At 51.4% G+C, this 25923-nt stretch overlaps 1 protein-coding gene across 1 annotated transcript; it reads left to right on the top strand.

The window, feature by feature from the left end:
* The first annotated feature begins 1241 nt into the window (after positions 1-1241).
* C15H13orf42 (chromosome 15 C13orf42 homolog) lies at positions 1242-22813 on the top strand. Its single transcript, XM_023591088.1, has 4 exons — positions 1242-1658; positions 19587-19740; positions 21454-21694; positions 22639-22813. The coding sequence occupies exons 1-4, from the start codon at positions 1242-1244 to the stop codon at positions 22811-22813; spliced, it is 987 nt and encodes a 328-aa protein (XP_023446856.1).
* Positions 22814-25923: the final 3110 nt, after the last annotated feature.

Here is a 25923-nt window from a genome sequence, read left to right on the forward strand (position 1 = left end):
TAGCTACATTTTAAAAAAAGAGCATAGTTATTATGCTAGAGCGGGATATAAACATTAAAAAAATTTTTTTTGTATCAGAGATATCTTGGAATATCTGATAAAGCCATGAAGCCTCTCTATCTAAAAAGAAAGGAAGGAGGGGCATAAGTAAGCCATGTTGTTATACACATTCCATAACATTTTACATACAATTTCAGGGGGCTCAGTCTCCTCTAAAGCCCATCCCAGCCTCCCTTGGAGGGCTCAGGCGCCGCTCCCTTGGGGGGCTGCAGGCTTGGCTCTGTCTGGAGTCTGGGAGAGGAGGAGGCGGCGTGGACAGCTGAATGCAATAACGCCGTGCGGCACATGCCTGAGGAAAATCCCCGAGGACTCAGCCCCAGGCTTCCAGTGCCCTGGAAGACAGGTACCCCTGATTTAGCTGCTCCAACGACAGTGGGCTCCCCCGCCCCGTGCCTGTCGCGCCCCTGCCCCGGGAGCGCGCTGAGCCTCGGTGCCCACGGCGCTGAGCGACACTCGAATCCCGCAGGCCGCACAATGGCCCGCTATCGGGTGGCTGCCGCGGGCTCCCGTTACCGCGCGCCGGGCGCGCCGGGACGCTCGGATGGCTGCTGAGAGCGCGGCTTATCGGGCCATCTACGGGCCTCCTGCCAAGGGCCCGGCAATGCCCCCCGCCCCGGCCCCTCTCTGGGGGTGGGGGGCCCGGGCCCACCCCAAGCACACGCAGCTTTCGCCTTCGTGGCGTCCCGGCTACATGGGATTTCAGTTTGGACAGAAGGCGTTCAGGACCTCGGCCAGCTCCACCCAGAGCGCACTGTGAAAACCCACGCCCCGTCCAGCCAGACGGGCGGACCCGGGACAGACGGAAAATGAAGAGCCAAGAAAAGAACTGAACGGGGAAAGGCACGGTCAGGCTGTCCAGTTCCAGCCGGGACCCCCGATGGAAGCGCGCCCGGGCCGGAAGGCACCTGCCCCAAGTGCACCTCCAAAGCCCGCGGGAGAGCCCCCCGCTTCCCCCCGCGCTCCCCGGCGCCACTTTCTCTCGAGGCTGCTGTGGGCTCCTGGTCCCTGGATGTCAGTCTCCCCGCGGGAGAGGTGACCGGGTCACTCGGCGGGCCGCGCGCGCTCGCGGGGGTTGCGGCCTCGCGGCGCTCGGAGCAGGCGGCTGGCAGGAGGCCTGGACGCTGGCGCCGTGGCCGGCGAGATCAAGTGGCGGCAGCGCCCACGGAGGGAACCCGAGCGCCATGCTCAGGAAGATCCACTCCCTCTTCCAGCCCGGGCCGCCGCGCAAGGGCGCCGCCGACGAGGGCCTGTGTTTCGGGGGAGCCGGCCCCGCCGCCAGGCTCCTGCGCAGCAGCTCCATGTACGTGGTCGGGGACCACGGGGAGAAATTCAGCGAGTCCCTGAAGAAGTACCAGAGCAGCGGCAGCGTGGCCGGCAGCCTGTACCTCCTGCAGCGCGAGGAGGACCGCGCGTGGATGCGGTCGCGCACCCAAGACTGCCTGCAGTACCTGCAGGAGCTGCTGGCCTTGCGGAAAAAGTACCTCAGCGGCCTGGACGACCTCAAGCCCAGACGCCCCCCGGGCCCTTCCTCGACCTCCTCCAAAGCCTCCAGGGGAGGCAAAACGGCCCTGGCCCAGGCGACCACCCAAGAAACAAAGGTGAGTGCGCGAGGAGCGCCAGTACTCCCCGCTGGAGCATGCCTGTGGGGCCTGGTCCCGCGGTCTGAGTAATGGTTAAACGGTCCCGCGGCCTCCGCACGGCGTCTCCCAGTCTGGGGAAGGTGGCGCACCCGTGTTGGTTTGCAATGCGGAGGAAAGGGGAAGGACCCTTTAGCCGGACCCTGCAGAGCGGCCTGTTGGGAGGGGCAGGCTTGGCCTCAGGGTGTGCTGAGCGAGCACTGCAGAACTGTCCTTGACCACGGACCCCAAACCGGGGATGACGCCTGAATGGCATTTGGGTGACAGGGCCTGGCAAATAATTTCTTAACAAATTGTCATGCTCGTTTATTTGCAGTTGTGATGTATTATTATGACCCCCCTCTAAAACTCAAAATATGGGAACTAGGTATTTTCGAATATCTAGGTCACCAGCTCTGTGCAAACCAAACGCCTGGAGAGATTACTCCCTCTGTATCTCGGGGTCCGGGTATTTCGGTGGCTCATGCACAGCTACAGAGTCAGTGCCCCTCAGTTGGCTTTCGAGGGGACTGGAAGCTTCCAGCTCGGACAGGTGTAGCAGGACATTGGTAAAAGAAGTAGCTTGTATTTATCTTATTGTTTATACTTGTCAGGTGCTAACATCTTTCTTGGAGGGTTCCAGTGAAGAAGGCAGGCGGAACTCCTTTTGAGTCACAGATGGGTAAACTGAGGCCCAGGGAGCCGGCCTCTGTGGGCAAGGCCTTCTGATTACAATCACGATCCCCCAATCACTCCGTTACTCACTCCTTCACTTCCCATTCCTCGATTATTGTTTCTTTATAGCTGGGTCTGAGGCTGTTTTGATTTATATGTTTGTTGTGGTTTTACTATGATGATGGGATTATTGGGTGTTCAGACCAAGACCATCTCCCCCCCTTCCCTGCTGTCTCCCCAGAGCACCTCCGGGCCACGCCAGCTCCATCACTGTTGCGTGACTGGCTTGTGATCAGATCTCTAGGGCTTGGCCTCACTCTACGGGTGTCAACTGTCTGATTTTGTAGCAGGTGGGAGCAGTTTAATTAATTGTTTTCAGACTCTGAAATTTCTCCATCGCAAAGGGCCCTAGTGCTCGGGTGCCTGCCCTGACCTGTGGGCAGCCAGCTGTATCTCTGTGGGCCAGTCACCTCTGCTGCAGCCGTCCTGCTGATGGAGGGGAGTGCAGCTGCTTCTGAACTGCCCCCCAGCTTGGCCCTTCTAGGTTCTAGGCCCTGGCTAGCTTTCCTCCAGGTTCTCCATTTCCCTGCAAAATGGAACCATTTCTCGTGGAACCAGTCTTGCTTCTGCCCTGCTCGCTTCCTTATTCAATTCAGATGTCTGAAGGGAGAAGGAAGGGTAGAAGCAGAACGACCAGCCCTGTACCACGGCAATGGCTATGAAGAGGGTCAGGCTACGAGAGAGAGATTTTATGGGGAGAGGCTTCTTACCATGGCGTGATCAGCAGAGCGTCAACCAGACCAAAGTGTGAATTTTAACTCTGCTGCTCATCAGCTGTGTGGCCTTGTCAAGTTGAGTGTGCCTCTCTGGGCCTCTATTTCTGTAATGTGAAATGGAAATAAAGATATACTTTTGGAGGAGAAAAGTGCCAGCATGGCGGTGGCAGCACAGGGCACATGCCAGGTGCCAAGTGCTTATAGGCTCTGAAACGTAAGGTGCAAGGGGCTGTTAGCAGCCTTTAGATGAGCTGCTTTCCCCCCATCTCTCCTCAATGAAAAGCTTTCTGCTGGGGCTGCTGGGTAGGCTCCTAGGCTAGCCAGCTAGGAGGCCCATGGCTTTCTCCAGCAATGCCAGCACCCGTCTGCATTGGCAGAAAAGGCCTGCTCATCTCAAGGTTTAGTGCGAATACCCGCTCCCTTCCTTTTCTCACTTTCACACTCTTCTCTCCAACCTTTGTCCAAACACACATCTACTCCGGCATCTATTGCATTCGATTGTGGTTTGTGAAGATCTGTCTCCCCGTGGACTGTGGTGATCTTGCGAAGCTTGGTGGAGCTGACACAGTATCTTTTTCAATTTTCTATCCCTAGAGCCCAGCCATGGATAGCCACTTATGGACGCTTTATAAACTTTAAGGTCTGATATTTGTGCTATACGTCAGCGGAGAGCGGGGCTTAAGAAGAGCGGAGTTCCCCGTGCGTCCAGGGGCTGACGCAGAGCCCTCCCCGCCCTCCAAACACCAGCCCCGGCCTGGCCCCAGCACCCAGACGCCCCTCTCCTGCCTCCTCGGGAAGCAGACAGTGACTTGAACTATTTTGATGGAGACTTGCCGTTTAGATATTGGTTCAGTTTACCCAAACACACTAGACCGAAACAAAATGTTTCATGACACTGACTTATTCCAGTTTCCTGTATGTGCTTTGATATTTTCAGTGCGCGCTACACATTCATCTATTTATTTACTTGTTTATTTTAAATGCTGGCCATGACGGGCCCAATGGATTTCACAAGCCACGCTTCTCATGCCCTGGGGCTGCGACGGCTATCCCGTGAAGCACCAGGAAACCAATGGTGTGGTAGCCCAGCCTCTGGGGACAACGGTGCCCGAAGAGCACCCACGCTGGTGGGTGGGGCAGGCACTGAGGACGGGAAGACCTGGGTGAGCCTGGGTGGGCGTGGGACACTGCCCTGGGTCCCTACCACGGCTTCATTAGCAGAGTCAACCAGCCCAAGGCTTGGATTTTAGCTCTGCTCCTCACCAGCTGTGTGGCCCTGCCAAGCTGAGTGTGCCTCTCTGGGCCTCTGCTTCTGTAACGTGAAACGGAAATAATGATTTACTTTTGGAGGAGAAAGCGCCATCATGGGGCTGGAAGCCCAGGGCACATGCTGGGCACCAAGTGTTTACAGGCTCTGTCACCAGGCCCTGTGACAGCACGCGCCTCCCCCAGAGTCTGAGGTCATTGCAAAAACATGTATTTTTGCAACACTGAAAAGCAAAAATACAAAAAAAAAGAAAAGAAAAGAAAAAAACTCCACCACTGAGAATTTTGTGGTGCCGTTGGGCTAGCCTGGGACTCGCGGCTGGGATGGGAAAGGTTACCGTCTCCAGGACAGTGCACAGTACACGTGGCAGAGGACAGGGTACTGTCCTGGAAAACAGAACCCCGTTGCTGCCGTTTCCTAACTCCTGGCGAGTGCTCGATGGCTATGCCGTAACGGATGGGGGATCGATCTGTGAGCAGATGTCGCTAACACACAGCTGAGGCGCCAGCAGCCCCATCAGGCGATGGTCCCTGCACAGGCCTCACGTGAGAGACTTTGGCATTCAAAGCTGGGAAAAGTCTCACTTCCCCTGAGCAGGGGTAGACCTCCAGCGCGCGGGGCGTGAGAACCTCGGAGCCGGGCCAGCCCCCGCCCGCGGCTTCCGGCATGCGCAGGGCCACACCGCAGTGCACCCGCAGCGGCCGCCTCAGCCCGCAGGGCCTGCGCGTGCTTTTGAGCCGTCTCGGTTCGCCAGCTCCTGGCCTGCAATGTAGACTCGCAGGGTGGGGCCGTGCTGTCCCCAGCCCCGGGTCCAGTGGTGTCACCGTCAGAGAAGAGGAGCCTGAGTCCACCTCCCAGCCGTCGCACAGGGCACAGAGGGGACAGGCAGTGGGCACCAGCCCCTTACACAGACGGCAAAACCGAGGCGTGGAGCCGAGTGCCACTGACGTGAGGTCGCACCCCTGAGGCTGCACGAGTGCCGGGACCCAGCCGTGCGGGGCAGCACCGGCTCCACAGGGCCTTTCACCTGCAAGACCGTTTAGTCCTGAGTCCTCCAGAAGGCACGGGCGAGGGCGTCTCGGGACGCCGGAGGAGCTGACCGCTGCGGCCACCTGGGCCCGGGGAAGCCCTGAGCCGCGAGTCTGCCTCCCCGCTCAGGGGCTCCGCGCGGCTTCCCCTCGTCCAGGGGACACCTGCTGAACGGGGTGACCAGAATGGAAGTGCTGAAGATTTCTTGTCACACAGCTGTCTCTGACGCTACCTAAAATTTTAAAAAATTTTCATTGTGATAACATATATATGTATAACATAAAATATGCCTTTTTAGCTATTTTAAGAGTATCACCCAGTGGCATTAAGTCCATTTTCAAGGTTGTGCAACCGTCGCCACCATCCATTTCCAAAACTTTTCTGCCATCCCAAACAGAAACTCTGCACCCGTTGAGCACTAACTCCCCATTCTCCCCCTCGCCCCGCCCCTCGGGACCTCTGATTTTTCTGTCACTATGAATTTGCTTATTCCAGATATTTCACATAAGTGGAATTATACCATATTTGCCCTTTTGTGTTCTGATTCCATGTTAACTCTAGTTCTCCATAGCCGTTAGCTGTTTAGCTTGTACTTCTCTTACAAGTTCCTTAAAATTGGGAAGCGGACTTGGCCCAGTGGTTAGGGCGTCCGTCTACCACATGGGAGGTCCGTGGTTCAAACCCCGGGCCTCCTTGACCCGTGTGGAGCTGGCCCATGCGCAGTGCTGATGCGCTCAAGGAGTGCCCTGCCACGCAAGGGTGTCCCCGCGTAGGGGTGTCCCCGCGTAGGGGAGCCCCACGCGCAAGGAGTGCACCCCTGACGGAGAGCCGCCCAGTGCGAAAGAAAGTGCAGCCTGCCCAGGAATGGTGCTGCACACACGGAGAGCTGACACAGCAAGATGATGCAACCAAAAGAAACACGGATTCCCATGCTGCTGACAACAACAGAAGTGGACAAAGAAGAACACACAACAAATAGACACAGAGAACAGACAACTGGGGCGGGGGAAGGGGAGAGAAATAAATGAATAAATAAATCTTTAACAAAACAAAACAAACAAAAAAACAAGTTCCTTAAAATCTACCAAGAAAATAGCTGGTGGAAACAGTGCAGTTTAAACATGAACTTCTTAATACGTAAAGGTATTGCCTCCTCAAATGATCTCCAGGAAAAAAAATTGTGTACCTCTCAACTCAGTCTACAAAATATCCAAGGTGATGTTATTCACCAGAATAATAAAATATGAGCCAAAATTGGAACATCAGGAGTGAGAAAACAACCACAAATCAAGATCACACAGAAGCACGCGCAGGCCCTGCGGGCTGAGGCGGCAGCTGCGGGTGCACTGCGGCGTGGCCCTGTGCGTGCCGGAAGCCGCGGGCGAGCGCTGGCCCGGCTCCCAAGTCCTGACGCCCCGCGCGCTGGAGGTCTACCCCTGCTCAGGGGAAGTGAGCCTCTTCCCAGCTTTGAATGCCAAAGTCTCTCACGTGAGGCTTGTGCAGGGACCCTTGCCTGATGGGGCTGCTGGCGGCCTCAATCATATTTTAGTACCATTCATTCCTAGATGCATGATTCATTCGTTCACTCCTAGTGACAGGCTGGAGTTAGGAAGGGTCAGGAACAGGTTTCTGTCCCCCCGGGACCCTGTCTGGAGGCAGGAAGCCAGGGAATAGGTTCTGGAGTGAGCTTCTCTGAGCCGGGCCGCGGCCACCGAGGACCCGAGCACCCAGCGCTTGTCAGTCCCTTTGAGCCCAGGAGAGGCCCGCGGGCCGGAGGCATGGGTGGGCCTCACGCCCTTCCCACAGCCTCATCAAAATCCTCCCAAGACGTGGCTCGCCCTGGGAGAGAAAAACGTCGGTGGAAAGCTGTCCTGCTGTGTTCTTCACGTTTTCCCTCCGCTCCAGGGTCCTGGAGAGCAAAAGGCTCCTCGGGCCGTGGTTCTGGGGTCACGTCCGGGACAGACCTGGTCGCGGCCCCTGTACATGGGCTCCCTCGCCTGCCGGGTGACATCCCCGCGCCGCAGCCCCCTCCCCTGCTCCGCTGCCCAGGTTGCTTCAGCTTTTCCTTTTCACCTCTCGTGAACGTCTCTTCTCTCGGCTTGGCTTTTCCCTGTTCTTTTAGGACAGTTGTAGTGAGGGATATCTCGCAGGCCACGCAGCCCACCCTCTCAGCGCGCACAGGACCAGGTGAGCAGGTACACAGCTGGTGTCCTGCCGTGCGTGAGCAGGCACCGGCCCCGGGTGAAATGCAGAGCCGGGGAGGCTGGCCAGTGCCAGGACCAGCTCGGGAGCAGTTTGGGGCTGTTCCTGCATTGCGCCATGGAACGCTGCCCGCCTGGTTCGGGCTGGAAAATTTCCGAGGCGGGGGCTACTAGTCACACACCACAGCCAGAGAAAACCTCATTAATTCTCCCGTGGATTATGCAGCTCCGGGCAGCTCGGATTCCTGGTCGGGCTGCCTGGACCAACCAGCTGTAGAGTACTCTCCGCCCCCCAATTAAAGAAATTCACCTGCTATGGGCATGATTTTAAAAGAATCCATTGAGCCCTGGAGAATGCCTGCCAAAAGTGATGGACTCCTATTTAAAAGAGCATTATTCCGACAACAGTAAGCTTTCAGAATGAATTTTCTATTGAGGCCACTCAATCCTGATTCATAAAATAAGACCATGTCAGCCACAGACAGACGGTTCTTTCTCCTCGATGGCAGCAGGGCCTGAATCCAATTCATCTAAAAATATTCCAGATCATCCATATATAGGTAGCATATGGGCGGGAAGCAGGCTCTGGCTCTGCTTCATGCTGGGAGTCATTGTTCAGAGCTGCAGGGGAGATTTCTGCAAATACAGGATTTTTGCAGTGATATTAATATGCAGGTTTCTGTGAGCATCAGGTACTAGGGACGTCTCTGTCACTTGCCCTATATCTGGTTTGTGGAGTCAAAAGGCAGTAAAATTTCAGTATGAGCTGCAAAGAATATTCTATTATGCTCGAGGGAGTTCTCCCCAAGACGACACACAGCACAGTAATGACTGACAGCAGGGCCCGAGACTCTACGGCTCTCAGGCCAGCCACAAGGTGTGCCATTACATTCCCTGGTCTGGCCTCAGAGACATGTGCTGTTTGCTCAGCCTGGAAATAACGCTGCCTCCGCTCTCTCTCCTTTCTCCTGGCCCCTGGTCACCTGGTGCTGAATTCTTGTCTCTTAAGACTCAGCACAGGAGTCACTTCCCGAGGAAGCCTTGGACAACATCCACATCCAAGGGAGATTTCCTTCCTCCCCTGCTTAATCCCTACCTGAGCACACTGAACGGGAATCGTGTGGCCACGTGGACAGGACGGCGGGCTCCCCGAGGGCAGGCGCCAAATTGCACTCATTTTTGTATTGCCGACATCCAACATGGCTCCAGGCACGTAGTAGCTGCTCAGTACAGGAATAGCCAGAGAACCTCCAGCTGTAATTTAACAAGAGCAGCTCTGAAATTTGATGGACGGACAGGAAAAGTTGTCGGTCTGTGGTTTTGAGGGAGTAGAGGTTTGTCTTTGTTTTTAATGGATAGAAAACATTGTTTAAGTATATTCAGATGGAATCATATCCTAGTAATGAAAACATGCAGTTTTAAAGGATCCAGACCCATCATTGAGAAGACACTTTTTTCCCTTTATTTTTAAAGAAGTTTTAGATTACATGAAAAATATAGCAGATTCCCATATGCCCTACCCGCTTACCCCACACTTTCCCACATTAACAATATCTTTCATTAGAGTGCTATATTTGTTACAATTGATGAACACATAGTGAAGCATTGAGAAAACACTTTTTAAGGCAAACATTTTTTCTCAATATAAAATTATATTTGCTCATTAGATGAAATTGATAAGGCACAAAAAAGGAAAAGGAAGAAAATAAAAATAACTTAGAATCTTATTATCTACTGATAACCACTATATAAAGTTTAGGTATATTTTCTTTCATTCATTTTTTTCCTCCATATTTGTGTGTATATATATTTATATATATATTTATATTAGTGTTGTCAGATAAAACAAAGGATGTCCAGTTAAATTTAAATTTCTAATAAATAATAATTTTTAGTATGTGTGTTCCACATAATATTTGGTACATGCTTATACTAAAAATGTGTTCATTGTTTATCTGAAATTCATATTTAATGGCCATCTATATTTTTATTTGGTAAATCTGGCAACCCTAATATGTGTCTATTTAAATTTACTAAATTGGTTAGTACCATTTATACATTTTTATATTCTTCCCTTCTTTTCATTTAATATTACCCATTGTGGACTCTTTTTCATCTCATTAACTAGTTTTTGAAAACAAGAGTCTTCATGGCAAAAAAATTAACAACTTGCCATCTTTGAACAATTGTTAAAAATTGTAAATAATGCCTTTATATTTACATGGTACATAAATATATCTTACGCTACACCTGATATTTTAGGCAGAGATTCCTAGATGTATTACTAATGGGTCAAAGGTTAAAGGTCATTAATTTTTAAAAATTCTTCTACATTTTACTTTCCAGAAACATCTTGCCAATTTACACTTTTCATCAGCCATGGGTCAGAATGTCCTTCTTATTGCACTTTGCCAACACTTTGGTATTGTCATTTATTTTAAAGTTTCTCAGTTTGATAGGCAAATTGCATTGTATTATGACACTTTTCTTTGATATTGCTTGACCAAAGAATGGCCTTTTTTTCATACTAATGCATACTCCTTGTTTAATGGATTGTCATGTCTTTACAAGTTTTTCTTTTGGGTGTAATGAAGTTTTATTATTTATTTGTAGGGACTCTTCTTATATTAAGGATATTAATATATAATGGATCTGCCATTTGTGTTAAAAATATTTTCTCCAAGTTACCTTGTATATTTTAATTTTTATTTGCTATTTTCAGATTCTTATGTGGTCAAATATGTCAATTTTTGTCTTTGTCATTTCTTTTATTGCTTTCATGCTTAGAAAGTTCTTCCACTTCCCAAAATCTAATTGAATATTCATTATTCTTCCCTTTTTTATTGTTCCATTTTTAAAAACCCAGTTCTTGAATCTATCAGCAAAGCATGTTGACATGTGTTCAGAAATGAAATCCAACTTGAATTTTTCCCATATAGCAAGTTTTCTCCATACCATTTACGAACAAATCCATCCCTTCTCTCATTATATTGTGCTGTTTCATTTATAATATGTATAGATTTTATAGTACATTTTAAGGCTAATAATTTAAGCCATTAATTAGATTTCTAAGAGTTTGATAAATGTGAGGAAAAATTCTCACCTAGCATTTTACTCAGTAAAAGGATCATATATAAGTGGAAGAGTTATCAGGTGTCACCAAAAGAAATAATGGTCTTAAGAGTATAAAGCTGTGCCTTAAAAACCTGATTCTATCAGCTGGAACCTATAGTCTACAACCTCTATTACCAAAGATAGAAGTAGTGCAGCTAGGTATCAAACTATTTTAACGGTATAATAGATACCACCAAGGTTTAATTATACTGGGGTTCCTGACTGACCTCTTTGATTTTTTTTTCAGCTCTGTTGTCTACTTTCTTGATTTTTTTCTTCAGCTCTGGCATGTCTACTGTTTAACCTTTCTATTGAGAATTTGTATTTAAGCATATGTGCATATGTTTCTAAATTTGTTTTCCTATCTACCAGTTCTTGTTTCATAAACTCCCATTCTTTTTTCTTTTTCCACAAATCCTTATTCAATCAGGAGTGCACATTTCCTTGGATGCTGTAATGTGAAAGGCAACAGTTAAGGCTCACTTTTGACTTGGTCCTAGATATCCATCCCAAGAATGGCAGAACGCTCAGAGGATGTATTAGAGCTCTAGCTTATATTTGACAGAAATTCCACTTAAATTGTTTAGACAGCATGGAATGTTTTGGCTTACGAAACCAACCAAGGGACAGGAAGGGCCAAGGCCGCTTGTGGAGGCAGCAGGCATCATGGAATTAGCAGCCAGGACTTTCTCCTCCTCCACCTCTCATCCCGCCTTCCCTGCACGTTGCCCGCAAACTCTTCTACCCCACGCAGCAGGCGTGCTTGTCAGCCTCAGTTTGGCATCTCAGTTTGGCTGCCAGAGGGCAAGGAGCTTCTCTTAGTGACGGAGAGACAAATCCCAGGGCAGGGCTGTGCCTGGCACCTTCTGTATGAGGTGCCTCCATCTGTCTTGTCCCTGTGGTCGGGGGGCGTGACTGACGGGGAGGCCCCACCCTCACGGAGTAGGAAGGGCCACTGGTCTAGAGAAGGAGGAGTGAATTAAAGAACTCTCTGTCCACTCCAGAGGGTTATGGCCAATGGCGTGCCGGCACTGGCACGAGCTGGCCCGTACCGGCTTGTGAGAGCCACTTAAATTTCAAATATTTTTTGAGCTGGTTGTTAAGTATAGTCTTTATTAGATACCCAAACTATATAAGCTCAAAATGAAATAAATCACATTAAAAACAAAGGTAATAAATGCCGTCTGTACTTTTGAGGTTATTTTTGCGTGTCGTAGCTGTAGGTAGAAATACTATACAATGGTGTGCTATACACATGTCTTTCGAAAGCCATCTTCAGTGACATCACACTGGTAGCTTGAAACTGGTCACGGTGGGAGTATTTAAACCAGAGAAATTGGAAAACCTCAAAAATCAGGGATTCCCCCCATCTGCCCAGCCTGAGAGAGCCAGCTGTTAAACCTTTGCAGGCACACCGCTGGCTCTTCCACTGCGGATGTAAAGCTAGAGTGCAGGCATGAGCCTGTTAGGTGAAAACATAGACAGGTTTATCCTGAAGACATCTTTTGAGCACAGTGACTGACTTATGGGTGAATTTAGGCTGTTTCGTATTTAATTTCACCTAGCTGAGTGATCCACAGGAAAATGAGTTTCCCATCCCAGACCAATTCCATATTTGACCCTGGAAATTTCATCACCAGTATTGCTGATGAGATTAGTAGGGTATTATGACCTCAGGAGAATGAATGCCCTTAGTGCTTCACAGAAATGAAGTGAAAGTCAAAGCCAAAATTATCAATAAGCAGCGTGCCATTTGGCTGGAGAATATAAACATTAGGTCAGGCATGTACATGACTTGCTTGCATCCATTCAACAAACAGTTAGAACTCTGGGTCAGGTACCAGGTGCCGGACGCTCACTGCTGACAAGGTAGCGTGCCTGCCGAAGGCAGCCTGAAGCAGCAACTCCGCCTCGTTGCCTGAACCACGCTGGTGTATAGAGGTCCTTGGAAGAGGACCCGCGAGAATTACAGCCCGAGTGTTGGCAGTTGCATGCATCCCGCAACCTGCCTCCTGGGTGTGCAGCAGGCTGTGAGCATCCATCAAAACAAAAACAAGAGTGTGTCGCATCGGTGAGCGTTCTTTGCCAAACCTCTCTACAGAAGGGGTTGTGAATGGCAGGTCAAGCGTGGGTGGGGCTCCACGTGGTTTAAAGCAGCTTGCTACCGTGGACCCAGGCGCACAAAGCAGACTAGGCGCACAGAGAAGATGTGTCTGGGGCTGTCTGGTGGAACCAGAGCAAGATTCAGAGAGGAGGGTGACACTCAGCTGCCCTCCCAAGAGCAAGGGATTTAACCAAGCAGAGGAGGGGAGAGGGAGGCCTGCTGCTCAGGGCGGCCCTCTTGGCTTTGGGGTGGGGGTAGCGGGTCCACCCAGCCAGCCCTCTGATCAATGCTGCGGTTGACCGCTGGAGGGCATTTTGTAGAATTCAGATCTCTGGCAGGCAAATACAGACAGACCCCGGAGGAAAGTGGACAGATTGGAGAAGGGGGCAGCTCAGGTACCCAGAGGGTGAGTGAAACCAGTCGGGAAGGCAGGTGGATAGGAAACACACACACACCCATTAAACTGTGCTCAGTATTAGTGATAACAATCATATGAAACTATTGCATATGGTTATGGAAAGTAAATGAAAGATTTCGCTACTGCCATGGGCAACCAAGGTTTTCAGTGCAAAATAGATGCCAATACAAATTAAAGGAGTTAAGGGCACATCTACTTCATTTGAATTGGAGAGACTCAGTTTCTACTTGGGATGTAGAGATCTGCAAGTTCATGATATAGTGAACCCATCTGAGAGCTGAGGTCTCCAGACAACCAGCCCACAATCTAAGGGACCAGGGGTGCCTGTAGGGAGAAACGGGAGACCGGCAGCTGCTAACCTCGGGCAGACACGGATAAGAAGGCTGCACCTCGCCTAGAACTGTAAACAAGTCGGAGGTGCTGAGTGTGAGCTGGAGTGGAGCCCCTGAGGCTGGTTGGTAGAAGGGCAGCCAACATCGGCTCTCCCGGAGCCTCGTGGATGCTCACAAAAGATTTGGTTGGGAGTTCAGAGAAAGCCCAGGAAGGGAAACAACAGTAGCCAAGGGAAGGTCATGAAGCCCTGCCCAGAGTGTCCTTTCTTATCTGTCCATTGGAAGAGGAGGGGACTTTAAGGCCTGCTGGGCCCAGAACTGTAGTGGGAGAGGAGCAAGCACACTGAGAAGGCGACTCCCTGGGACCCAGGGACGCAGGGCCTGGGTAACACCGGGGTCTAGACAGAAAAAAGAAAGAAAAGAATGTTCTCCTGCCCCACCTCCATGCTCACAAGCATCAAGTAACAAATCACAGCAGAATATTATTAGGAGAGGGACAAGCGCTGGGAGGGAGTCCTGCTCTGAAGGGAGGCACAAAGAGAAGACTAAAAGCTAGGAATGGAGTAGACCTTGAAGAAAAACCACCAGGGAAGACTGGCCCTCACTTTAAATACAAGATATGCCAGAGGAATGTAAAGCCGATGAAGATGGAGGGTGACCATAGCAACAACACCAACAAAACCCGATCCCAGCTAAACTCCTATTTAGACGGACTCAAAGCCCAAGTAAAGGCTTGTTGAACAAAAGGCCATTTCCAGACATGAAAATTATATATCTCATTCTCTCCTGACCTAAGCTAGATGTCTGGCTTTCAACAAAAGCATGGGCATATGAAAAAGCCAGGAAAAACACTATAGCGACAAGAGACAAAGCACTCAATAGAAGCAAACTCAGCTATGACACTATATTGGAACTGTAAGACAGGGAATTCTTTTAGACTCTGATTGGTATGTTAAAGGTTCTAGAGTGGAAAAGGTGGGAAACATACATGGTTGCATGAAGAATTTCGGCAGAAAATGGAAAACTATTAGAAAAAAAAGTCAAATGAAAAGTTGAGACATGGGTAGCACAGTAATGAAGAGGAAGTATGCCCTTGAAGGGCTTGTCAGTAGACTGGATGCAACCAAGGAAAGAACTGGCAAAGTTGAAGATAGGTTCAAAAAAAAACTACCAAACTGAAACACAAAGAAAAAGGAGTGAAACATGGAGCATCCAAGAACTGTGGGAAACATGCGTCAGTCTAATATAAGAGTAACCAGAATACCAAGGAAGAGAGAGAGAATGGGGCAGTAGAAATATCTGAAGAAGCTTGACTGATATTTTCCCAAAATTACTGGCACACACTAAATCACAGATCCAAGAAGTTCAGAAAATACCAAGCAGGATAAACAAAACAACAATGACAAACCTAGGCATATCGTATTAAAATTTACAGATTCATCACAATCCCAATCAGAATTCCAAAACACTTCTTTGCAGAAATGGGAAAGTTGGTCATCAAATTTATATGGCAGAGTAAGGGTCCTCGTACTGCCATAACCCACATTTTTTAATTGACAGACCAACTACTGGACACAATATAGTCAAACAAGACACACATACACACGAATCCCTTCTATGTTTGATGAAGGGAATTGGGTGTCAGGTGGGAAAATATACATTTAATTAATTTTTACCTGAAAGTTTAAAAAATCTCATGTATTTAATTTTTTTTCCAGAAAGTGGACAAATATAGTCAAGCTTAAAGCAATGTTTTATAAATCATGGGTCACCGGATAGTTCCTTGGGAATCACAGAGTCCTGCCCTCGTCTGCCCCAAACAATGTGTCTTTATGATTCTATTGTCAAAACAGGTTCTCTGACGCCGTCTCCTCTGCTTTGTCACCTCCTCTTCTCTCCATGCTCGCTCTCCTGGGAGCCACCATGACGTCCCCTCTTGTTCTTTCCTATATGTGGTAGAAAGAGCCTCGGCTCTGATGTGAAACCACCCTGGGTCTCTCCCAGCTCCTTACTCGAGTTACCTGCTGTCTCAGGTCTCTAGTTCTTCATCTGTGAAGCTGAGCAGGGGTTTCCAGGGTTCAGCGACAGAGCCTATGGGCCCTGCACGTGGTTTTGTGCCGACTACGTGTCCCTTCCCCTTCTCTGTACTGATGCAGCCACAGCCATGGCCAGTCGCCAGCTCCTTCCACGAGCATGGCTAGCCCCCTTTCTCTTGTGACAGCATTTGCAGAGTGAAGAATTCAGGGACCATCAAGGCTGGAAGTGCAAATGGGCTTTGGGAAAAGGAGACAGATGCAGAGTGAGAATACACAGAAGCCATCCAGGCAGAACACCCCCTTAGGTCAGGATCAGTGTCTTGAGTAACAGAGTCTATCAAGGTGCTATTTGACATTGAGCAATGAACTTGATAGTAAAACGGACAGTCTGCTTATTGCAGATGGTGAGAAACTTAGGGAGATGGGGGGACAGGGTGACCACGGCTGGAACGACTGGGTAATTTATCCTCTAACCGGACACTCGGGTGAAAAGAGTTTCTATTCATCATTGCACCAGGACGGCAGGCGTAAGCCGGAAGGATCCCGAGCAAACCAGGATGTCTGGTCGCCCTGGCAGCAGAAGGCAGGCGCAGAACCCGAGCCGTTTTACTACGGCAGAGCTGCAGGTGTGTGGAGCCACAGGGAAGTCTGGCAGGGGTGAGAGGCAGGGTGGCACGAGGCTCCATCCGTAAAAGGGGAGGCAGTGCACCCCCAGGAGGCGGAAAGGCAAGACGCTGGGTTCCCCCCTGGAGGTGGGAGCTTTCCTGCCCCCTCCCCACTCGGCTGGGTAAGGGGGAGCAGAGCATGGAGGAGCGTCCCTGCACCCAGCCTGGCATCGTCCTGTCGGGGTGCTTCCCAAGGACTCAGCCAGCCGGGCCCTTCGCTGGAGGCCTTGTCCTCTGTCCTCAGGGCCCCATGGCCTGGCCCTTCTGGCTCTGTCACTGTAGAGGCACTGCTGTCGTCCTAGCAAAGCTCGGGGGTAAAGCTGGCATTTGGGGTGTCCCGTCCTAGAGCAGACATCCAGGAGGAAGTCCTGGGCCCCTCGTCTCCTCCCGCAGGGACCTGGGTCCCTCCAGAGGGCGGTCCTCCTCGCCGCGCGTTCGCATCGTTCGGTGATCTGAACTCAGCGGAGGGAGAAGGCCCTGGCAGGTTTTCAGGCGAGCTCTCCAGGACATCGGCCCGTTCAGCCGAGGTGGGGGCCGCTGTTAGAGTCGCTCGGCAGCTCCCGGGGTGCCCGGCACAGAGAGGGAGACCTCGCTGACGCGCCCAGCACCGGGCTTTCTGTGATTCAAGGGACGGGACATCTGCAGCGGAGGAGGGCAGGGCTCAGCTCTAGCCCTTCCTTTATGATATTGACTCCTGCCCGCCTTGTTCCATGAAGGATTGGGGGGGACGGATGGAGGTAATTGGGGCGAATGGCAAAAAGTCCTCTTGCATGATGAGAGTCCGTCACACAGGTATGCGGCGTCAGCCACAAACAATGTCCCAGGTGGGCCCCCCCCGTTTCACTCTCAGCTACAGCAGGACCAAAGAGCTCTTCTAACACAGGCTTTACCATGATGACATGTCCAGCGGCCCAGCAGAGACCACGGACGTGGAACCTGGAAGAGCGGGTGGCACCGTTGACTAGGGAGCTTGCGTGCCTGTGTTTCTGGTGCATCTCCAGGGAAGTCGCTGCTACACGTAATAGAAAGGACCAGGTAGGGGAGGGAGACCCGAGCTCAGGAATCCTAAAGCTTGACGTTTCAGAAATAAGCGACTTGTTTGAAAGGCTAACCAAAAAGCGTGCAGCTTTGGCTCCACTGGCTGGATTCCAGTAGCTGAAAGGGCCATTTTCCGCCAGCTCTGATGGACAGAGTTCAGTGGGGAAGGTGGTGATGTATATTTTTGTTGTTGTTGTTTCATTTGTCCTTTGAGGGTATAACTTGACGAGATTCAGGAGATTCATGGAGGCCACAGCAAAGCACCTGTTGCTACCTAACTAATATTAGTATATTCATTTTTTATTTCTTAACCGTTCCAGTAAAGACATCAAAGTGTCTTCTACACCTTTACAAAATTCAAGCAACTGGTTGAGGCTGCTTTGAGCAGTTGCCAAAATGCTGTTTGCCAGAGCCACTTAGAAATGAATGGCTTAGATCAAATTGGAAGGCGACCTAGATGACAAGATGAGGAGGCACTTAGCAAGACTGAAACACCTGCAGGAAGCCAGACATGGGTGGAAGTTGCCTACTAAAGACTTAGAGACACCCGCCAGGTGGAGATGGTCTCCAGGTGTGAAAACCTGTGGACTTTGTGTCCTGTTAAGTAACATGCACCCTTCCTCCGGGGTCGGTCGGGATGGTGTGGCTGGGAGACTTGCCGGAGCTTTCTTTCTCCCCTCCCGTGCCCCCTGTTAAAGGGCTGTCTGTGTCGCTTTAGAGCTTGGTACTGAGGGCCACAGGAGCACAGAGGAGGGAAGCGTAACCCGGCGTACGGGGCAGGGGAGGGGTGGGCTTCCTAGAGATCTTGGTGGATGAAGAGGAGTCAGCCAGACGGGAACATTCAAGAAGAGGAACCAGCAAGAGAAAACACAGGGAGGATAAAAGAGCACGGGACTGTCTCCAGCAGCGGCTTCTCCTGCCGTGCACTTGCAGGAAGGAGGCCGGGCCTGAGTGCTTTCAGACCCCCCCACCCCAACCCCTGGTTGTAGCTGGGGTCTCCAGGTCTGCAGGATCTTGGATTCTCGAGGGCCACACCTGCCCCTTCTCAGCTGCCTTCCCCCAGATGGTCCGGAGGTCAGGCTCCTCTTACAATGGTTACACTCTTCAACCACGTCCCAACCCCAGAACTCTCTGAAATCTTTCTTCCCCTGCCGGCCTCTTGTTCCCTGGGTCACCAAGGAGTCTACTGCTGTGCTAACTTGGCTTCCATTTTCATGCCTTCCTGCAGGGGAGGAAATAATGGCATGCGGGCTCTCCCATTTCCAACAGTAAACATTCAAATGGATGCAGTGGTTCCTCAATATTTTCTCTAAAAAGACTCTTCACAAAATATGAAAGGGAACTACCCTCCGTTTAAAAATGTTTCCCAATACACAATGCCCACATTTCACAAAAATCTCATACACACGGAGAGATGCTACTTTTTACCCCCAACATGATGATGTGGAATTAAACCCTTCTTCATTTTTAATAGGATCCCACTTTCAAAATGCCCACATACAGTAAAAGGAAAGCATGTGGTCCAAAGAACCCGCGCCGGCACATACTGCTTTGCTGTCCTCCTCGGGTTCTCTTCTACCTCCCCACGGTGCTTGGAGAGCTCTTCACTAGTTCCCACCTTGCTCTGGGTCGTTCATCGAGCCTTCTCCATCCAAGCCCACCAGAAGGCCTGGGCTTCGTGCTGCCAGCCCCTCCTCCTGACCATGGGCCACTGCAAAGCAACGAGCTGGGACGCAGCCTGGAAAATGACTTTGTCTCAGAAGATCTAATTCAACCTTGTACCATTCCCCATCCTCTTCCAATAACCTTACCTATTTTCCCTTCTGTTCCACGTCTGGAGCCCCAGTTGGCCCCTTCAGGTACCCGCACTCTCCCGAGCGTTCAGCACCGCTCCTCCTCGCTCTCCCGCCGCGGGCATGCCCCACACTCACCTGCAGTCCCTGCGTGAGTCTTGACCGGCAGCAAGCAGAGCCAAGGAAAGACGAATTATTTTGCTGAAAGTCTGGTAACAAATCAGTGACCAAGGGCTATTGTCCTTGCCCTTCGAAAGCATTAGAAATTCATGTAACCACGACAATGGGGCATCCGGGTAGCTACCTCCTGCTCCAGGGCGGGGTTCAAACTGGCCATTTGACCGACCCATTCGTAACCCCGGGTCAGCTTAGTTTCAGCCGCATGAACGCTTTCCGCCTGTCGCGGCTTCCGTCGTGAGGGCCCTCGGGTGGGCGACGCCGTGTCCTCTCGCCCCCTTCTAGCCGAAAGCCAGCACCAGGAAGCCCTCGCAGCTCAGCGCGGATGTGGCCGAGGCCATGGCCTTCTTTGACGCCATCATTGCGGAGCTGGACACAGAGAGGCGGCCCCGGGGGGCGGCTGAGACGAACACACAGAACGAGGACGTGGACTTCCACGGTAAGCCCCGGAGTCTCCGGGGGGCGGGGGGCCACGGTGCCGAGGAGCGGGAGCTGCGGCCCTGGTGGTGCCTGACGCCCGCCTGCCGGCCCCGCAGCGAGCCTGGGCCCCGCGTGCTCTCCCTGGGGCCTCCCGCTGTCCCTCCAGCCGGCCCCTCCGATGAACACGCCCTTCCTGGGGCCCACGGGCCACGGACCTTCCTAAGCCTCCACGGGGGAGAGTCGTGGGGAAGTTATTAACTAAAAAATAGGCATACCGTGCTTAAAACACCCACTTCTGAGCTTGCCCCAGCTGCCTTGCCCTGGGGCAGCACTGGCCCCTGGGCCCCACTCTGACCTGTGGCCCATTCTGTCACCTTCTGTCCCCCCAACCCTCTGCACGGGCCTTGGGGGGAAGGTGTCAGCCAGGAGAGGGTACTGGAGAAGGACGAAAGGGGTTCTCCTTACCCCCTGGGGCAGGTGTCACTGGCTCTCCCCGGATGGAAAGCAGAGAGTTCAGCCCACGAGCCAGCGGAGCCCACGTTCAAATTCCACCCCTCGACTGTCAGTTTCTTTAGATTTTGACTCGTCCCCGCGTGGCATAATTAAAAGACGACTTTATTCAGGGGTCCCTGATGGCCGGGTACCAAGGTGCCGTTGGCACAAACGTGAAACCACTCTTGAGCGTGTTCGCTAACGCTCAGAAGATTACATTCTTGTGGTCCATTGTTGTTGTTTTGGTCTCAGTGGACGGGGAGATTTTGTTTCTCGTTGGATTCTGCAAAACTTCGCAGAAAGTTGCTCGCACTCTCAAAGCTCCTGGCACCTTGCCAGGTGGGTGGCGCGTCCTCGTACCCCAGCCAGCCCTTTTAGACCCTGACAAGGATCTCTGCCCTGGCACGCACCTGGGGAATCAGGACCCCAAGAAAGGATCACAAAATCCCCTAAGATGTGAATGTTGTTATTACAGTAACTTTTTAAAAATGAAAATGCCTGTATGGTTTTTCTCTGATAGCAGTCATGTCTGCTCACTGACAATCAAATCAATCAAACACACCAAAGTACAAAGTAGCAAGTTAAAAGTAGTATCTTTAATTCTACACTCAGAGTTAACAACAGGTTAATAGTTCACATTTTTTCAACTCACACATACATATACCTTTATACTGAAACAAATAAGCAAACAGAAAAATAGGATCTCTTTGCTATTTTCTTGCCTGCTCCTTTCACATCTGGGAAATCTTTCCAAGTCAGTAAATCTAGATCTAATCATCTTTTTTTTTTAAGTAAACTTTATTTCAATATCAAAAAATAGCAGACAAAAGGCAGTGTAACAAATGATAGATGCATTACTTACAAAAATTTTGTCCAGGCACATTTATCACATTTAACCCAAAAAACATACTCCGTTCTTTCTCCAGTTCTCAGAAAGATGCATAAATGACATCACCAATATCTCCTTGTTCATGAAGAACATGGAGAAAAAATGCTGAATCATACTCATAGCTAAAACTACCCCCTATTCCTTGATCAAAATCATCCCCTCAAGGGAAGCCTAATTGTCCCTGTCCACCGAGGCCGCAGCCACGGCGTGGAATCCCGCTGGGCCTTTCTGAGCGCGTGCGAGGGCAGGCACCGTCCCCGGGAGCTCCCCATCCAAGTCCCCTCTCCCTTCGCCTTCCGCCCCTCTGGGCGGCGCGTCCTCCTTTCCCGGCCGCCCGCCTCTCTCTCGCAGTGGCCACCAGCTCCCGGGAGCACAGCCTGCACTCCAACTGGATCCTGCGGGCGCCGCGGAGGCAGTCGGAAGCCCTGGCTGCCCACGCCACGCTCACGCGCGGCGGCCAGCTGCGAAGGGGCGCGGAGCGGAGGACGGTGGGCCCGCAGAGGAGGCTGGAGAGGCACCCCATCTACCTGCCCAAGGCCGTGGAAGGGGCGCTCAGCACCTGGAAGTTCAAGCCCAGAGCCTGCCGAGAGGAGTAAGTGCTCAGGCGGGAGGGCGTAACCAAGTCGCCGGCATGTCCTCCAGCCTCTCGGGGGGAGTCAGCGGCTCGAGTCCCCCGACATATGTACTTGGGGGGTGGTCGTAGACTTTGCTCCTTGACAGTCTCTTCTCTGGCCCATTTCCCCGCTGGCCCTGCTGCCAGTGGTTGCTTCAGCTCTGGACCTACCTGCCTCTCTCACCTTCTGGCCCGCTTGGCCCTCACGCTCTGTCCCACCGTCTCCTCTGTTCCCCCCAGGGGCCAGGGTCTTGGGCACTGCGCGTCTGTGGGTTTGGAGTAGAGGAGGTCACAGTGCCAGGAAGGAGCCAACATCAGACGGGCTGGAGGCCACCGCTGGAGAGAGACGTTGCAGCTCTCGCGGGGGAGGCCTTGTGGCTGGCTTGCCCCTGTGGCCTCTGGCCTCTCTCCCTCCAGATTCTCCGTCTCTCAAGCTTAGTGACCAAACAAGCACCTCACTCCCCACTCCTGCTGCCTTCACGTTCAAGCTCTAATTTCTTTCTTGGCCAACCCGGGCCGCGCTGTCGGGACTCCCCTTTGGCTCTCAAGGCTCATCCAGCAGCTTCCCTTTGTTTCTACGGGAGGTATCCAACTCGGATGGATTCAGGAGGGGGTTTTCTGAAAAGTGTTTTCTTCCCGTGATAAGAGATCACATATTAGATGTGAGAAAACCACGGCCAGCCGTCACCACCCAGCCTTCGGGGGCCTTTCTGTGCCCCCACGACCACTGCTTTGTCCTCCACCAAGCCCTGGTGGTGGGAAACACTGGACGTGTTTTGAGACTTCTCCTTCTTCTTCTTTGTTATACTAGAGAGGTCACGGTGACGGTACAGTCATGCATAAACTACAGGCCTGAGGGGGAGGTGGCCACAGCACCCATGGCCCAGCTGAGCCTAAACCACAGCTTCCTTCCTTCCTTCCAGCCTGGGAAGCTCCAGACAGGTCCTGTTCAGCTTCTCGGGAGAAGACGTGGAATGGGAGGCCGAGCTGTCTGCGCTGGAGCCCCCGGAGTCTCCGCGGGAGGACGGCTACGAGGCCGAGAACCCCCGAGGGCAGTGGCTGCTGCGGGAGAGACTCTGGGAGCGGGCCGTGCACTGACTCTGCTAGGGCCCCCGCCTCCTCAGCCCGGAGAGGGCACCTGCCGCCAGCGTTTACAGGTGGGAGCCGTGGCCCAGGAGAGCCCACCCCACCCCGGTGCCCAGTCAGTGCCAAGCGGCCCGCGGCTTCCTGAGGATTCGTCTGAGGCCACCTTTGGGAGCTTGCTGTCCTTGTAGGGGCCGGCCACTGGGCTATCCCAGCCAGGCCGGGCTTCAGCGACCGAAGGAACAGAGGCGGGGAACAGCCGGGCACTCCCCTCTTCTCACCTGGCCTGTCCCGGGGCGGGGGGCCTGGGCTGAACCTTAAAACCGTCAGGTGCTCCTGTGTGTCCATCCGTCGGGCTCAGTGGAGGAGCGCACCCACCCGTGGATACGTCCGGGCCGAGGTTTTCAAAGGGGCAGCTCCTCTTTCCACGAGGTTGAGAATCGCTCTGGTTAGGGACGGAGATCGCCTTCTTTTTTGGCCCTTTTCGCAGCCCTCCCTCCCCCTGGGTTAGGCTGAGGGTGTGGTCAGTTGCGGCAGGGGTTGGGGGGCCCTGCCTCCTGGCCACCCTTCCTCCCCCGGCCCACTTCCCACAGGCGATTGGCTGGGGAAGAGGGAGATGGAGTCATTTTCTTTCTCCAGTTCTCACCCAGTCTGTGCTTCTCCCCTCTTGGAATTTAGTGGAGATCGAGATGGTAAAGTTCTTGTGGTCTATAAAGAATTTCTGTATTTCAGGAACTACACAAACTCTCTGGGTTGTGATTATATTTTAAACCTCTCTTCTGTGCATTTTAACATACTTTTGTTTTTTGCACGCGGTTGTGCCCGCTCAAAAAAAAATTCCTTTTCCAGATCGATAGTTTTTATTCCCTTCGGCCTTCCATAGACTCAGCAGCCTTTATTAGCTTGAGGCAATTTGTGGTTTTCTGGTTTCAGTGCAGCGCTGTCTGCCCTGCTAAAGGGATTTAGGAACATGTGCCTTCACTTAGACATGGACCTTCATGTAGAAACTGGCAGTCAACATGCACAATGGGGAATAATGATTCCTAAGTTTGAAAATTTGGATTTTATGCACACATGTAAAAGTTCATGGATCAACAAGCAATCTTCTCTGCTAACTCCACAGCCTTAGATGAAGAAGGATAAGAAGGCACTCTGTCAGGACCCACAGGGGCTCCCCAAAATTCAGCGTTCAGCTTCAGCACAGTATTTTCTGTCCTGATTAAACGTGACCTTCCTTCTGCTGGCTTTTTGTTCATGCTAGTGGCGAAACTGGAAGAACCCCACTCAAGTGTAGGAACCAACGGCGTGGAGAATGCGCTCGCTCCGTCCATTCTCACCCATGTCCTCCGGCGTTTTCTTGGAGAGTCACCCGAGGGGACATACCCATGAATGCAGAGGTGCCAGGGGGATGAGGCAGGAGGACTGAGGAGGAAGCACCAAGACTCACGTTGACAAGGGGCCCTGGACTCTCCCAGGCAAAGGCCATTTGAGAGCGGAATAAATCTCTCCTGCTGGGCCTACGGGATGAATTTCTCCCTGTTGAGTTTCTTACAAAGAACCCTTCATCTGTGTGAACTGGAGATTCCCAATCTAACTATTCATAAGTCCTAGGAGCAAAAAAAATTAATAAGTAATTCGGTGGCATTCTTAAGAAATTTTATGTTAACAAGTTTTCAGAATGAAAACATATTGAAAATGCTTGAAGACTACTTAATTTTTCTTGCTTCGAGAAGTCATGGGTTTACAGCACGATCATGGGTAAAATCCAGGGTTCCCATATACCACCCTGTTGCTAACACCTTGCACTGGTGTGGAACATTTGTTACAACTGATGATAACACATTTTAAAAACCATTCTCTTAACTTTAGTCCATGGTTTAGCCCTTATTATTTTCTGAGTGCCAACTTCCATGTTCTGGAGGTTTTGTTTATTTTGTGGCCTACACTAACCCCCATACAACCAGCTATTTGAGTGACTAATAAATGTTTGGGAGATTTGTTTCACACACCTCATTAAAGTACCACAATTTCACCGCATCATGGATCTTTCTTTTCCCTAAATGTGGCCCTTGTTGGAGGATCTAAATATGAAAGTTTATTGTTGGGGATAAACCCAGGATAAAGGTCTCTTTACTCTGCTTCATATCAGACTCCACCTTATGATAGCTTGCCCCTGACATCTGCGGTGGGTGAAGACACTGTGTACATTTTGCTTTTACAGATAAGAAAAAAATAAACAGGCAGGGGGCTGTTTGGAGCCCTGGCTCTCTTTTAACATGGATTGCTTCTGGGAAATGAAGCTGCTCTTTTCCATTTTGCTTTATGTTTTGCATATTTTTGTGTTTGACAAGACTATATATATACACAGACTAGCCTGAAATGAAAATCCCCTGACTCAGAAACTTGAGACACCAGCTGACCTGTGGGGTGATTGCAGGTCTTTGAAACTGGTGAAAAACCCAGGATCTGAGCTCCACCAGGTGAAGCTTGAGATGGCGCCTGCGGGGCGCTGGCAAAATCAGATCGGAGACGAGACAATTCAGGAGAAGCCGCTGGCTTGACGGGTTCTTTTCCCTTGCGTGGATATTCCACTGAATCAGCCGGCGGCCAGGGCGCTGTGCTCGCGGCTCCAGCTTTCCCAGGACTGTCTCGGGTTTGATACGTGAAAATCCACCTATTCCTCAGCTGATCGTCAAAAGAAAGGATGGGCGTCCTTGGCACCTGGCTTGTTCTTTAGCCCCTGGTTTCCCGCTCCCTCTACAAAGGGTCTTCTCCCTCAGCGAGGAAGCTTTGGTGGGGGTTGTCAGTTTGGTTTGAATGGTGTGTCCCAGCCCTTTGCCTGGTTGCTATGCAACGGAGAACATGGTGGCCAGAAGAGACCTGGCAGGGCTTTCTGGTACCCTTGTTCAGACACAGAGCCCAGGAAGCGAGGTCCGAACAGGAGACGGCACCTCCTCACCCCTCATAGCCCTTTTTAATAATGTATTCGTTTCCTGTCGCTGCTGTAACAAATCCCCACAAACTTTGTGGCCTCACACAACACGAATTTATTCTCTCATGGTTCTGGAGGTCAGAAGTCTGAAATCATTCCCCCTGGGCTAAAGTCAAAGCGTCGGCAGGACTGG

Source organism: Dasypus novemcinctus, chromosome 15, assembly GCF_030445035.2.
Source record: "Dasypus novemcinctus isolate mDasNov1 chromosome 15, mDasNov1.1.hap2, whole genome shotgun sequence".
Lineage (NCBI taxonomy): Eukaryota > Metazoa > Chordata > Mammalia > Cingulata > Dasypodidae > Dasypus > Dasypus novemcinctus.